Here is a 13,988-nt window from a genome sequence, read left to right as displayed (position 1 = left end):
AAAAAGTCAATGGGATCGCTTCAGTCAGTAGAATATATCGTTAGGAGGAAATGATTGTCTGTACAGCATTTTAAGGCTGTCCATCCAATAGTCAATAAGAGCTGTTGACCGATTGACAGACTTCCAATTAAGTGGCCATCCTAGGAGCCATGCTGCTTTTGTGTAAAAAAACAAACAAACATGAAGTGACTTCTCTTAGTGCACAAGAAAATATACTTATATGACACTGCAGAAGGGAAAGGCAGATGCATCACCTCTGTCGGGGAGACAAAGCAGCTGTAAAGAGACAAAGAGACTGCTCCCACATCTGATCATTAAAGAAATATATATCATCGGCAATGACAAATGCCGTAACAACGTATTCCACAGCAGCACAGGAGGACACACAAAGTAAATCAGCAGTTCAAGAAAAACTTGTTTCAGACTTGCTCATTTGGGGTTTTCCAATAAGTCACCCAGCTGAGATTCCTACTGGGAGCGGCCCATTATCGCTGTGTTCAGACAAATGTAACATATGGACTACCTGGTGGTGACTGAGTTGAGCTGAAAGTCTGAATACATTTCTCAAGTGTCTGGAGAATTTCCCCCATGTGCCTGTGTGTGTGTGTGTGTGTGTGTGTGTGTGTGTGTGTGTGTGTGTGTGTGTGTGTGTGTGTGTGTGTGTGTGTGCGTGTGTGTGTGGATGTTTGTGTGGCTGTGTGTGTGTAGCCCGCCATGCCTGTGTGCACTGATGGGTACAAAGAAAAACCCATAATTTTTTCTGTAAGAGTGATAGTTCATATAATCCTAAAGCAGTCAAAATGATTCATAATAGCTGCTTTACATCAATAGACTGATGTTTATCATATGATCAATAGAGCGATGTTTATCCCGTGAGATTTTGTAATGGATATGATTGCTGTAAAACAGCCATTATATCAAAGAGACGTACTATTCTGCACACCACACAGACACACGGCACGCTCAGTCACACCAACAGGAGCAGGTGATAATAGGCCTATTCTTTATGCGAGGTCATGAATAATTCAAAATCCATGTGCTCAAACAGATTCTCGAGGTTGACAGAATAATATGACAGATTCTGCAGCCGCTATTAGACGAGGAAAGATCACAAATGTTTTAGAGATTCTAGCAGTGGATGAATTGATCTGTGGTGTGTGTGTGACTGGTAAAGCTCTCGTGCAATATATAAGACATTTTAGAAAACCCCAAAGGCTTTATGAACGCACTGTGTATGAATGCACAGTTCTTGCCATAGCCTTTCAGTGTCTTTTGCACACAGCGACGTGTCATTTGAGGAACATCATCATGCTTGAACACCAACAAAGACAACATGATGTCATTCAAATCTTTATTCATATTAAACATTCAACCCCTTGCAAGGAAAATCCATTTTCATAGAAAACATCACACTGTCACTGTAATTGCAACACAATGCACATTATTTGGCTCTAAATCTGTCTTCCTAGTTGTGTCATTATTTCTAATATAAATTTGACAACATGGGACCGCATTTTCGCCCGGATTTCGTCGTATCTCCAGGCTGCAAAAAAAAAAATCACCAAACATGCAGGGCGCAAATTTGGAAATGTGTTGTGGCAGCAGTCCTGACGCCTGGCAATTGGCCTCCCCCATGAGCCAGTGGAGAGATGCTTATTGTAGCTTCTTTGTCCAATAAGGCTTTGCATGACTTCCGTCCTCCTTCTTAGCTTACTGATTCAGGAAGCTCCCTTAACGCTAAAGACTTCATTATGGCGTGGAAAGTGGGCAGGCTCGAGGTCACCCCTGATGCTCCACTCATTGCCTGGGGAAGACTGGAATTAGAAAGCTCGAGCAGGCGCGGGCCACGGCGACCAACTGCTCCGAATGACTCCAATCTCTTTTATAAGTTTGGCAGCAGATTAACAGCGTTGTAAACGCTGCTTGGTACAGGATGTCGGGGTTATAAACAAGTTCTTTCAGTTTGTCGCCCTGCTGCTGTGGCTGATAGTCTCTCTCTCTCTCTCTCTCTCTCTCTCTCTCTCTGTGTGTGTGCAGTTTCTGGAGCATTCTTAGCAACACTTTATGCTGAAACTTCCTGGAAATAAATAAACAAATAGGCTCTTCATGCAGCATCTGCTCACATGGAACGCATTCAGTCGAGGCCTGAATGAGACGGCCAGGCTAATGAGAGTTAACTGTGCACAGCAAAATGATTAGAGCAGCTGACCCAACCCTCCAAAAAACAGAGAGGGGAAAGGGGGAGGAGAGAAACATGGTGAAAATATTCTTTGGGAACAATTGCTTCTATCGACACGGCTTAAGCGTTTCCACTTGTTTGATGAATATGCAAATCATTCTATATATGCAAATGAACTAAGCTCCAACACATGTGAAGGTCATGCACATTAATTGCTATTTTTTTTTATTTAAAAAAGTAATTAAGATTTCCGATGCATTATTTGCTCCTGGTAAAAAAAAAAAAAAAAAGATCCCCATCATCACTAAAAGGAGCAGCGTGATCAGCAGGCGATTCACACGTTTGCACTAACTCCCCATGCCCATCAGAGCTCCATTCTTCAGCCAATAGGCAATGAAGGCTATATTGCAAAGCCATTGATGCTGCATTGTCGGCGACCAACTGCTGAAGGCTGGAGATTATAGAGGATTTAATTGACTGTTGATTATGAAATCAATCCCTCTCTGGATGTCAGGGCAATGCATTCAATTAAATTCAAGGAAAAACATCTTCACTGCCTTTAAGAGGTGCTTGTATTCCTCAAGTAGCTCATAAATACATCTTGCCCTTACCTTGGATATACTGAAGCATACACACATGTATTCCCCTGCAGAGTAAACATGCCTAAGAAGAAGAAGAAGAAGATGGGGGGGGGGACAAACATAGAAGGTTTGAGCTGCACCTGTAAAAGTGCAAAAGCTACAACTTCCCCAAAGAGAGCACAAGTTGACACATTGAGTATGAATACTTCCAGCAGCATGAAGGAGGAGAACAGGAGGACACGCAGCGCACAAATCACCAGCAAGCAGTGAAGAAGTCAAAACAAGAGCGGCTGTCACCCATCAGGAGAGGAGGGAAAAATTAGAGCTTTCAGATCCCACTGTCTGAGCGCGTAGATAGTTTTTTTATTTTATTTTTTTATCATCATTCTTCTCCCTTAGGACAAAAAAAAAAGTCCATAAAGTATAGTCCTGTTCTGGAGTGAGCTGCGGCGACGTTGTCTGAGCACAACTGAGAGAGGGTCCAGTTCAGGGGGGGAAACCCTTTTGACTCGAATTAAGGGGAGGCATACATGAGGATAAAGAAAAAAAAAAAAAAAAAAAAAAAAAGGAAGGAAGGAAGGAGGAGGGCAGGGAAGAAAGTATTGGTGGTGCCAGACGCAGCGGCAGTAAGAAGCGTACGTACGTGCTTTATCTCAGCGGCTGAGTGTGTGACGTGATATTGCAGCCTTGCTCCTGGAGCTCTGCAAGCAGCGAGCAAAGCGCGTCTATTTCTCTCTCTGTTGTAACTCACTAGCCCCCCAACATCTCACATCCACCCACTACGGATCTTTTTTTTTTTTCAATCCTCCCCCCTTTTTTTCCAAAGGGGGGGTTTGCGCGACTTGCAGGAAAAGAGGAGGAAAAAAAGGCATATCAGTGGGAATAGAAATAGAAACGTGAAGGAATTAATTTATGGTAATACTGTAAGAATTGCTCTCTCTTCTTTTCATCACTCCAAGAATTTCTTCCTCTCTCTGGGTGTCTCTCTCGGTCTTTCTCCCCCCATTTCTCTCTCTCTCTCTCTCTTTTCTCTCTCCCCTCTTTCTCGGTGGCTGGCGTTGTGTTGTTGCGCTCCGTTTTGATGGGAAAAACCCAGAAGAAGAAGAAGAAGACGGGGGGATATGAGCGGGCAGACCGGAGTGTAACGCATTTTATTTTCATCCATTGAAGCATCTTGTTGCGCCGGACTTCTATCGTCGGGAATGGGGAGTATCGATTCACTGGAGGGCTGCAGAATTTATTTATAAAGGATGTGGTCAAGTATGTTGGGAAAATAGCCATAGCTTCCGCAGTGTAAGGTAAGATTATTGTTATTTATATTTTCACATTATTATGATCATTTCATGGAGTTCATTTTCATGCGCCATCCGCCAGTCAAAGTTTCGCCTCCCCGTGTTAAATGTGTGTCCTGTCTATTCAACATGATGGCTTTGGAGCTTTCATCCGCTCGTATTAGTGCAGGGTGCTTAACAGATGATTTTAAAGAGCTGATCTCTCTCTTAAGAGGCAAAAATCACTTTAAAGCGCCGGGCGTCGAGCTGACACTGCATGAGATGGAGCCCGTGTCTCCATATTCAGATGTCCTCTCGAGACGAAATTGCTCTTAGAAGCCCCGGCAATATAATCAGCGTCTCTTGACGACCCGTTTTCTCGTCTCCAGAATACTGATTTTCTTTTTTTTTTTAACCCCCCCCCCCTCCTCCCCCCTGTGCAGCCGTGGCCGTGAATCTTGCGGGGAGTGATGTGGAATTGTATGGATTTATCGCCGACTAAAAAGCTGATCTCACTCAACACTGCTCCCACAAATCTTTATGTAACGCGTTTATTATCCTAACGTGCTGTGACGCGCAGCTTTTATCATTCAAAAAAAAAAAAAAAAAAGGGAAATAAGTTAAGAGACAAAAGTGCGAATCTATCTCTTCTCCAGACTCCGGTATCGATAGCCTACTTGGGATTTCAACGCCTACACACACACATGCACATGCACACACAGTTTGGGACACGCACGCACGCACGCAAGCGCTGCTGTGTGACACTGCTCACAGCTGCATTGCCTGTAGGATTAAAGCAATCAGGACATCGCATTGCATTCTCTCTCTCTCTCTCTCTCTCTCTTTCGCTCTCTCTCCATCTCGCACACTAACACACCAAGAGGCGCGCACGGCACGGCACGCACGCACGCAGGCATGCCAGCTCAAACGCACACAAACCAGGCTACACACACACACACACACACACACACACACAGAGACACACACACACTGGCTCTTTATCAAATTGCATTGTCAAATATGTCAAGCCACGGAATTTTCGGAGACATGCAAGTCGTAGTGGAGCGAAAGCGCGCATGAAAAGGAGAGGGAGAGGGAGAAGCCACGGTGACCATGCAGACAGACAGGACGCAGAGACATTTTTCAGTCTGTTGATTTGTCTCCCCTCGTGTTACCTAACTGTCGTGAGAGGGAGAAGCAGACTAAATCACGAAGAAAACAGCTTGATTTGGACAAAACAAAAAAAGAGAAAAGGATCCTGGTTACTGCGTAAAAATGAGCAGTTGCATGCCACAGCTCGTGAGCACTGCACTGACTTTGACTCCTGTTTCCTTTATTAAGTCAAACAGCTTTATCTGAATATATCTTAAATCATTGTGCCATACCAAATACGACCCAATTGTAAATGTCTAAATAAATGACTCACATTATTGCACCCCCCCCCCCCCCCCCCTTATTAAATAAATAAATAATGGCAGAATCAACCACAAGGTGGCAATGTTTGCACAAAGTAAAGTAATAAAGGAGCCAGGATGGGAGAGCAAAAGACATGTTGCTGGGGTTAATGTGTCTCTCTTTTTTTCTTCTTCTTTTTTTTACCATTCTCATGGTCGGATGTGATAAGAAATGTGTGGAGCACATCAATCACACTCAAAAGCCATCATCTATCATGCATCGTGTGTCCTCTGATTTAAAGATCCCTCTGTGTGACTCTCTCCATCTCTCCCCCCCCCCCCCTGCAGGCCAAATGACATAGGATGAAGGCTGTTCGAAACCTGTTGATTTATATATTTTCCACCTATCTTCTGGTTATGTTTGGATTAACTGGTGCCCAAGATTATTGGTGTTCCACTCTGGTCAAGGGGGTGATTTATGGATCATACTCGGTGACTGAAATGTTTCCTAAAAACTATACAAACTGTACATGGACGCTGGAGAACCCAGACCCTACCAAATACAGCATCTACCTGAAGCTATACAAGCGAGACTTGAGCTGCTCCGAGTATTCTTTGCTCTCTTATCAGTTTGATCACTACTCGCACGAGAAGATCAACGAGTTGCTGAAAGTCAACGAGTCTATAGTGTACCTGTGCGATACAAAGAATATTTATGTATTTTTGCTGTATGACAAGAATTTTGTTCAACTCCGGAGAGTTTTCCCTTATGATTATAACGGATTGACGCCGCAGAAGCTGGATGAGGAGGAGAAGTCCATTGTGGAGTTCCTGGTGCTGAATAAGGCCAGCCCCAGCCAGTTTGGGTGTCAAGTGCTTTGTACATGGCTGGAAAACTGCCTGAAACTAGAGAAAGGGACGGTGGAGACGTGTGGGATCGTGTACTCAAAGTGCACATGTCCTCAGCATTTAGGCGATGGAGAATCAGAGAGCATGCTCATGCTCAACAACGTGGTTTTACCTTTAAATCCACAAACAGAGGGATGCTTGTCACCCCAGCTGCAAGCCGGGCAGGTCTGCAATCTGAGTGCAGAAGTGAAACGGCCTCCAAAAGAAGGTGAGTATCCAGTCATCTTCCTCCCTGATGCTGACATAGATGTAGACGTAAATGGACTTAAATGTATGCATAGTTAAGATAAGTTCTCCTGTCAGTAAAAATGTGCACGTCAATCACTCCCTTCTCTGCCCTTATTGCATGTTTGAAGTGTGATGGCCCATGAAACAAAGAGCACACATAGATCTATAGACTGCAGTTGGCTCAGGAATGAGTCAAAGCTGCCAGAGGAGTTGGGTGTAGTAAAGACCACGGCAGCACAAAACCAAATATACATAGAAAAAAAAGGGGTATTTTTATTCGGTTGGACTGAATTCAAAATGCACTATCATTGCTGTGAATTTAAAATGGCTGTTTTTTTTTCTTTTTCTACACATAAGCTCAGAGTTAAAATGGCTGCAAATCCAAAGATTATTTCCGTGTGTAATATATATACATTTATGTCATCCTCTCAAAGACAAACATTGTGCCAATAGTGGACACGTCTTTTGGCATGTCTCCCATGTCACGTTGGAACAATTGGGATCGTGAATGCAGCAGCGTCAGATTTGGATCACATTGCTCATGCAATGCAACTAACATTAAAATACTAATACTCAAACCTATTTGGCTCGATCTGATTGGATAAACGACTACTCCTAAAGCGGATATTTTCATAAAGAAGGGGCTATACTTGTCCAGTGTTGCCATAGAGCAATGCAACGTGTTTTGTTGGAATTGAGCGATCATGAAGATAAAAGTTCAGAGCTTTCAGAAGAAAATGGTGTAATCTGCTTGTAATGCACACATGTGTACACATTGCATATACCTATAACATCTGTCCATGCACACAGAGCCACTTGTAGACAGCTGAATGAACACTGCACGGTAAACGTTTGTGATGAGGTCGTTATGATTTTCGTTCATTAGTGTCACCAGGTAGCACGGGGAGTTTTTGCAGTTAACACACTCGTGCAGCTCTTTGAATTTACAAAGGGAGCCCCTGCCTGACACATAGCTGCTTGCATTATAACAGATAGCAAAAGAAAAACCCCAGAGGAATGTTCCCTGCATACTTCCTTCTGAGGTGAGGTGCATTTACCGGGAGACACAAAGGAGGGGCATTCATCATGGCACTCTGAACCAAAAAATAACGAGACAACCTTTTGGAATTTTGGAAGAAACAAAAGGCACAAAATGCTACGCAGCTTTAACTTACTAAAATAACAGTTGCTATAATAGAACCCCGGAGAACAGGAGGCTGTTTTCTAAATCCAAAAGAACAGGGTGATGATCGATTCTAGCACTTCTTCAGCTGTTTGCTGCATCACACTTTCAGGCATATTTGAACAGGATTTTTTATTTTTTTTGTTGTCTAGAAACATCCTGCTAAGCTACCACCACCACCACCACCACGCCTTGGGTATTTTTAGCGCTTTTGTAAGAGTTACTCTTGCTCTAAATTTCCACATGATTTATTAAGTGGTTAGCCTCCATCAAGTTGGATGACAAACTCATTTTGAGTATCGTTCACCTACCCTTTCAGTAGAGCCCTCGAGCAATAATGCATGCAGTCACTGATTCAAATTACCATTACAACTCGCCCTGCGGTCAAGTAGCATGTGCAGTAACAAGCAGAGAGGATGACTCAGCTGTCTTTTTTTTTTTTTTTGGCCGATAATCCCATCAATTAATGAATCTGATGTTCAAATCACAACTAGGAAGCATTTTTTTGTCAACACAAAAAATAAAACTCCCCCCCCCCCCAAATAACATTTGACATTTTCCTATCAGCATGTTAATAACAGCTTAAGAGCACAGCTTATTTTTTTTTTCCTCCTCTCAGAAGATTTTCCACAAGCTTCTATTTATAGGGCGGGTTGATGGGAGGTTTGAATAAATCCGTTTTCATCTGGATAACGCCGGGGGGGGGGGGGGGGGAGATCACCACCGGGTTTAAAAGAGCACTGTGTCTCCCGTGGCATCACGGTGACCGAGTGGGTGTTCCTGATGAAGAGCAAAGCATTACAAAACCGTCGACAAGGGCCCCATTTGATAAAATCGCCCGTCTTTGATCTTCTCAGTTCCTGGTAGAGAGGGGTGGCGTCAGAGCACATCAAAGAACAGCAGAAGCTCGAGGTTGTATACTCCAGCCACCGCCACCGAAATGCCCAACCGGCCCTTTCAAACTCACTGAGAATGACAAACACTTCAAAGGTTACAGCTTCACTATATCAGGTAATTATGCACACAAAGGACAGAGCTCATACCTTGATATTGTGCCATCTTAAAAAACCCACAGTGACTTAATAAAACCTGAAACAGGTGTACTACTCGGATGAGTCATTTATGCAGTTTTATCCCATTTTATGAATAAAAGTTGTAAAAAGGAAGCAGCACAGTAGCATTCTAGTAAAACAGATTTAATTTCTTCTTCTACTGCTTTCGTGTGGGTTTCCTTTCCTCCCACGTCCCACACATGCAAGTCAAGTAGGCTGATGACTGTGATCTGCCCATAGGTGAATGAGTGACTGTCTGCTCTTGGATGACGAGTCTTGGCTGTGTCAGGCTTCAAATCCGGTGACTGCTCAGATTCGGGAATTGTGAATCAGATTTTTCAAATTAAAAAAAGGAAAGGAGGTAAAAGCTGGATAGAAAAGGTTTTTTCAGCTTTGAATCACCATGACCAATTTCACTTTCACCTGATGCATTCATGTTGAAATGACATGCAGAGAGAGGGCGAGAAAGGACTACAGTAGAAAGCTGACATTTTATACTCTCCCCCTCACTGAGCTATCGACCCTGTCTCTTTAAATCCTGCGTGTTTACAGGAATGCAAGCTTTTAAATCCTCAATGCACAATGTAGCGTTCAAATCATCCGCAAATTGCACTTGGCTCCAGGAAACAAACAACATCATGAGGCATTGTCTTGTATTGTGGCTTAGTGTTACCGGACCGCCCTTGGCTCAGGAAAAGTGTGTCATTTCTTTTTTTTTTTTTTGTCCCGTTTTGTTGCCAGTTTTTCCAAAACATCAGGGTCAAGGAGTTTCATTGTCTGACAGCATTGTTGCATGTCCTCCAAGGATTTCCCTGATAATGAAGCCTGGAACACTGGTGTTCCTGTCGCTACAAGATTCATCACGATTCACCAGAATTTTAAACTTAGATTGGATACTAGCGCAAATCAAAGGACATCAAAACCTGTTTTGATATCAAATCGCCAAAAACAGAAGTCCTAGTCCCCTAATATTCGAGGATTTCTTGTTTTTTAATTACGATAAATTGCAGACAAACTCCTGAACACATTCTAAATTGCACAAACACACTGGCAATGTCACAGTGTCAACTGTAACCTCCTCTGCTCTTGTCGTAGACATACTCGTAACTTTTGCATTTTTTTGAGACAGGCTTGATAAACGTCATTATTAGCCAACATTTCAATTTGACAGGACAACAACTTCACTGTGTTTCTCTGTTGCAGCAGCGTTGGGTTAAAATGATGACTGAAGATCTGATTTTTTTCTTTTTACTTTGGTACTATTTGATTCTATCAATCATTAAAATAACAAATATTGTTGTTTTAAATCACTGGGCATCAAGAGTATTTAAGTATCTTCATTTTTGACAACCTTAGGCACTATATCAGTTTCTGCTTCTTGAAATATTGTCACTGAAAAGCCTAATTCATAAAAAAACCCACTGTTTTTCAAATAAAAATCCGAAATGGTTCATTCCAACGTTTTATTTTGATTCTGTCAGACATCTCGGCTCATATAACCGCGCTCATCTCTGCCCACACTTGCCATTTCCTGTTGTCACCGACTCGTAGGTAAGAGTGGAAAAAGATGACAAACGTGGCAGTGGCAGTGAGATGCTTTGCTGGAGATAAGGGGTTTTATAATTTGGTTCAGAATCAGATAACGATACACAGAACTGAAGCTCATATTGATGTAAAATATTCCAATACATATTTTATGAGTCCACAGAGTGGGCCTCTGGATTCATTGTTAGTACAAGAAGTAGGTTAGAAATGACATCACACATTTTGAGTCCTGATCCTCTTGATTTCCTCTTGAGTGAAATCGTTCACACTTCAGATTTGACTCATGCAGTATGCATCACGGTATGTACGAACCATATATATCAAGTGTTTATTTTCCACCTTTTTCTTAAACAGCAGTTCTTTAAGTCAACCAGCACTTAAACGACAACGAGAGAAATAAGTGTGACATCTCTTTACTGCTGACATGAAGGTTATATCCTCTATAAGACGCCTTGCAGATGCTTATTTGTACAGTTGCAGATGCTCATTTTATCATCACAGCTCCTGACGACACAGGCCGTGTGCCATGTGGAAAATGGCAATAGGATTTTATTGGCAAATGAAATGTGTGTGAAGCGTTCTAATGCACTGTCACCCGCCAAAGTCCTGAGCACTGCAGCAGCTCAGCCTCGCCGCCTCACATAGTGAGGCCTTTTATTCACTTTGGATCTCAGTCAAGTCACTCAGTAGTCACACTGCATTATGCTCACCCCCATTGTTCAGTACACTTGGAGGCCATTTTAGTTCCAATTCAGTGAAGGAGGGAGCTCAGCTCAACAGCACAGAATCTGTTTGTTTTATCTTAGACATGCATTATTTGTCTCCAGCTATAGTAAATATCCAGAATATCCAGTGTCTCTAATCCTGGGCTGACTGCCCTTCTCCTCTTTGCTTCTTGGATTTTTGAGATGCTATATTTTCTCCCTGGTGTCGCCTCTGTTTATTCTTCATATTCAACCTCCGGAGGAAAAATATGTGATACGCTGCAGGACCCTGCGTCGGTGTGAAAGTGACAGCCATCCTATTTGTCTTTGTCAGATTCTGGCTTGTCCAAAAAAAGAGGATGGTGCGGAATCGTTTGCAGACAGTTCTGAGAAAACGGCTCAAATGAGGTCAAACATTTAACTAAAATCACTTCTCTAAAGACGTGTGACTCTTAGCCAGAGACAAGTCTGGAAGAAAATTAGCAGTTAGTGTCCATATTTGAAATCACCCACTACTCACTACATAGGGCAATGTGGAATTCATCATTTTCTAGTGCTTTCTGAATTACAGGTGAGGATTACCGATGGTCACTAACCAAGAAATATAAAACAGCAATATGGTGAGCAAGAAGTAACATTTGACTGCCCTCATCCATAGCGATTGGCCAATAGAGGCGCGACCAGCGAGAACACAAAACAGAGACATAGACCAGATAATACCAGTTTACACAAAATCTAGAAACTCTTTTTTATAAAGAGTTAAGGATGAAACCAATGCAGAAGTGTAAAATCAAAACAAAATAGATCTGATTCGTTCTTCTTTCTTAAACATTTTGAATGTGTTATCCATAGCTAGCTGACATGATTGACAGGTGGGCGCGATGTAGCGGTTTGTCAGGAGGCTTAAAACCCGCCTCAATTCCAGCTCTCAGCCTGTCGTTAGGTTGACTGAAAGTTAGGCAGAGACAGGATTTCCAACATGGTGGCTGCTACTGATGAGCCTCCAGAGTCCCCTGCAGGAACAGATGGCTGACGTCACTCAGGCTTTATCCATTAATATTTACAGTCTATGATAGGAACAGGTATAAAGCAAGTAAATGGATGCCATACACTAGGGCATTTATAGCTACAGTATGCTAATGTACAAAACCTGTCCCTAGATGGGCCTTTAATATACACAACACTCAACATCAGATACAAAAGAAACAGTACGGAACAAGCTTAACTATACAAAGACGGCCCAATAGAGGATGCAAAATATCGTACTTTAAAACAAAGTAAAACATGAAGCAGTAGAAAATGTATGACTACAGGACCGAGTCCTCTCTAAAAACTGGTTCACTATAAAGTCGACAACAGAGAACTCCCTGTGTAGGAAGTATGACTGTGATTTTTTGGACGCAGCCGTCGTCTGTGCGCAGCTCAAGAATATACATATTCAGTAGGTAAACTGCATATTCTTCAAATGGCCCTGGTTGCAGTTTGGGGATATAAAAATTCATGAGGCTCCGAGGAGACTCCTGAGTCATTTTACACAGCGATATGAAACCACACAAACTGTTGCCATGTTTAAAGGCTGCTGCCGTCACACGTGGATGGAACTGGGCTCTTAGGAGACACAAAAGTCTCCGTTTTCACGCCATTATAGATTTATGATCAAATAAAACATATAGGGTCCACCACATGAGGCTATGGTTCTTTATTTTTGCTCGGATAATTAATGAATTAAAAAGATAGAACGTGAACTTGTTATGTATAACACCAAAAAAAGAACCTTCTGGTATTTGCTTTATAAAGAAAATTTGAAAACCTGAGAAAGAGAGATACTCTCCAGCATGAAAAATATGCATTTTATACATCTAAAGTTCATTAAGTGTTGGTTTATATTACAAGGCTTAAACAAACAATAACGGCAGCTTTAATGACAGCTGTCAGGTTGTTGTCGGATGTTGCCATGGCGGCAACTGTCAGTCAAAAGGGATCTATCCGACTGAGCTTTAAATAGCAGCTTATATAATGTCTCTAGAGAGATGTTACATGCATTACTCAGGTTTAGAGATTCAAGGAATCTCATCTCAGATTTACACTGTAACACAATTTCCGATTTGGCCTGCGAGCATGTTGGAGGACGGCTCTCGTTGGTGGATTAAGCTTGAACGATGACGACTCGTGCCTTAAACCGAGGGTATAAATTTGTAAAATGATCAAATACTGAGACAGACTGGATAGTTAATGTATTCATCAATCCAAAAAATAATTAACAATGGTAATAAAACACAACAGCAGTTTAAGATCATATGAGGAACTACCAGTTTGTGTTGATTTTAGCGCCCCCTGTGGACAAAGCGGTACCTCTCATCTCTTTTTCAGATTTGGTCCCGTACATACAGGACGGAGTTAGTCTCTTTGACCAAAAAAAACCACATCCTGCTTTCCTTTACCCCCCATCAAGAATCCTTGCTGTGGTAAACGTATGAAAAAAAGGATGTTTCGGTTGTAGCAGAGAGAATCCCTCCCATGATTCCTGGCCAGCCTCGATGTCATCTTTTGTTATTGTTTTGATTGCGTTTAAAACTAGCGTTACAGAAATACTCCCATCTTGTCTCTGATGGCCTTGTGTGCTTCTGTAGGTCATTAAGACACACTGATATTAATTCTGGCCAGCTTCATAAGCAGTTAAATACTCCTCACAGGAGCTTTAAGTGTCACTTTAAGTTTTAGTTAATTACTGCTTATCATTGGCTTTGACTTTTTACATATTTTCATTATCTCGAAGTAAAGCTGCTTCCATTCACTCTAGGACTTCCCCTCCATGCAAACAGTGATAAACTCGCAATGTGAGCTGGATGCAGATCAGCCGTGGATACTGTGCTTTATCTGACATAGATTTGGGATCCCGAGGCTCTGTTTCAGCAGCATGACAATCTGAAGTCAGAGTGATA

The 13,988-nt window shown here is 42.2% G+C and overlaps 1 protein-coding gene across 9 annotated transcripts in view; it reads left to right on the top strand.

Moving 5' to 3' along the window:
• Positions 1-3,377: 3,377 nt before the first annotated feature.
• adgrb3 (adhesion G protein-coupled receptor B3) overlaps positions 3,378-13,988 on the top strand; it is a 146,955-nt gene continuing 136,344 nt past the window's right edge. For 3 of the 9 annotated variants that reach the window (XM_061039588.1, XM_061039589.1, XM_061039587.1), the window contains exons 1-2: positions 3,384-4,058; positions 5,774-6,542. In XM_061039588.1, coding sequence (XP_060895571.1) covers positions 5,789-6,542 — 754 coding nt within the window. In that variant the 5' untranslated portion in view covers positions 3,384-4,058; positions 5,774-5,788. Of the gene's footprint in view, positions 4,059-5,773; positions 6,543-13,988 lie in introns of all 9 variants that reach the window. The other 6 variants (XM_061039593.1, XM_061039590.1, XM_061039592.1 and 3 more) reach the window with 5 other exon arrangements.

The sequence above is a fragment of the Labrus mixtus genome, chromosome 6 (assembly GCF_963584025.1).
Source record: "Labrus mixtus chromosome 6, fLabMix1.1, whole genome shotgun sequence".
Classification (NCBI taxonomy): Eukaryota; Metazoa; Chordata; class Actinopteri; order Labriformes; family Labridae; genus Labrus; species Labrus mixtus.
The sequence above is the reverse complement of the archived record's forward strand: the minus strand, read 5'-3'. Positions and strand labels throughout refer to the sequence as shown.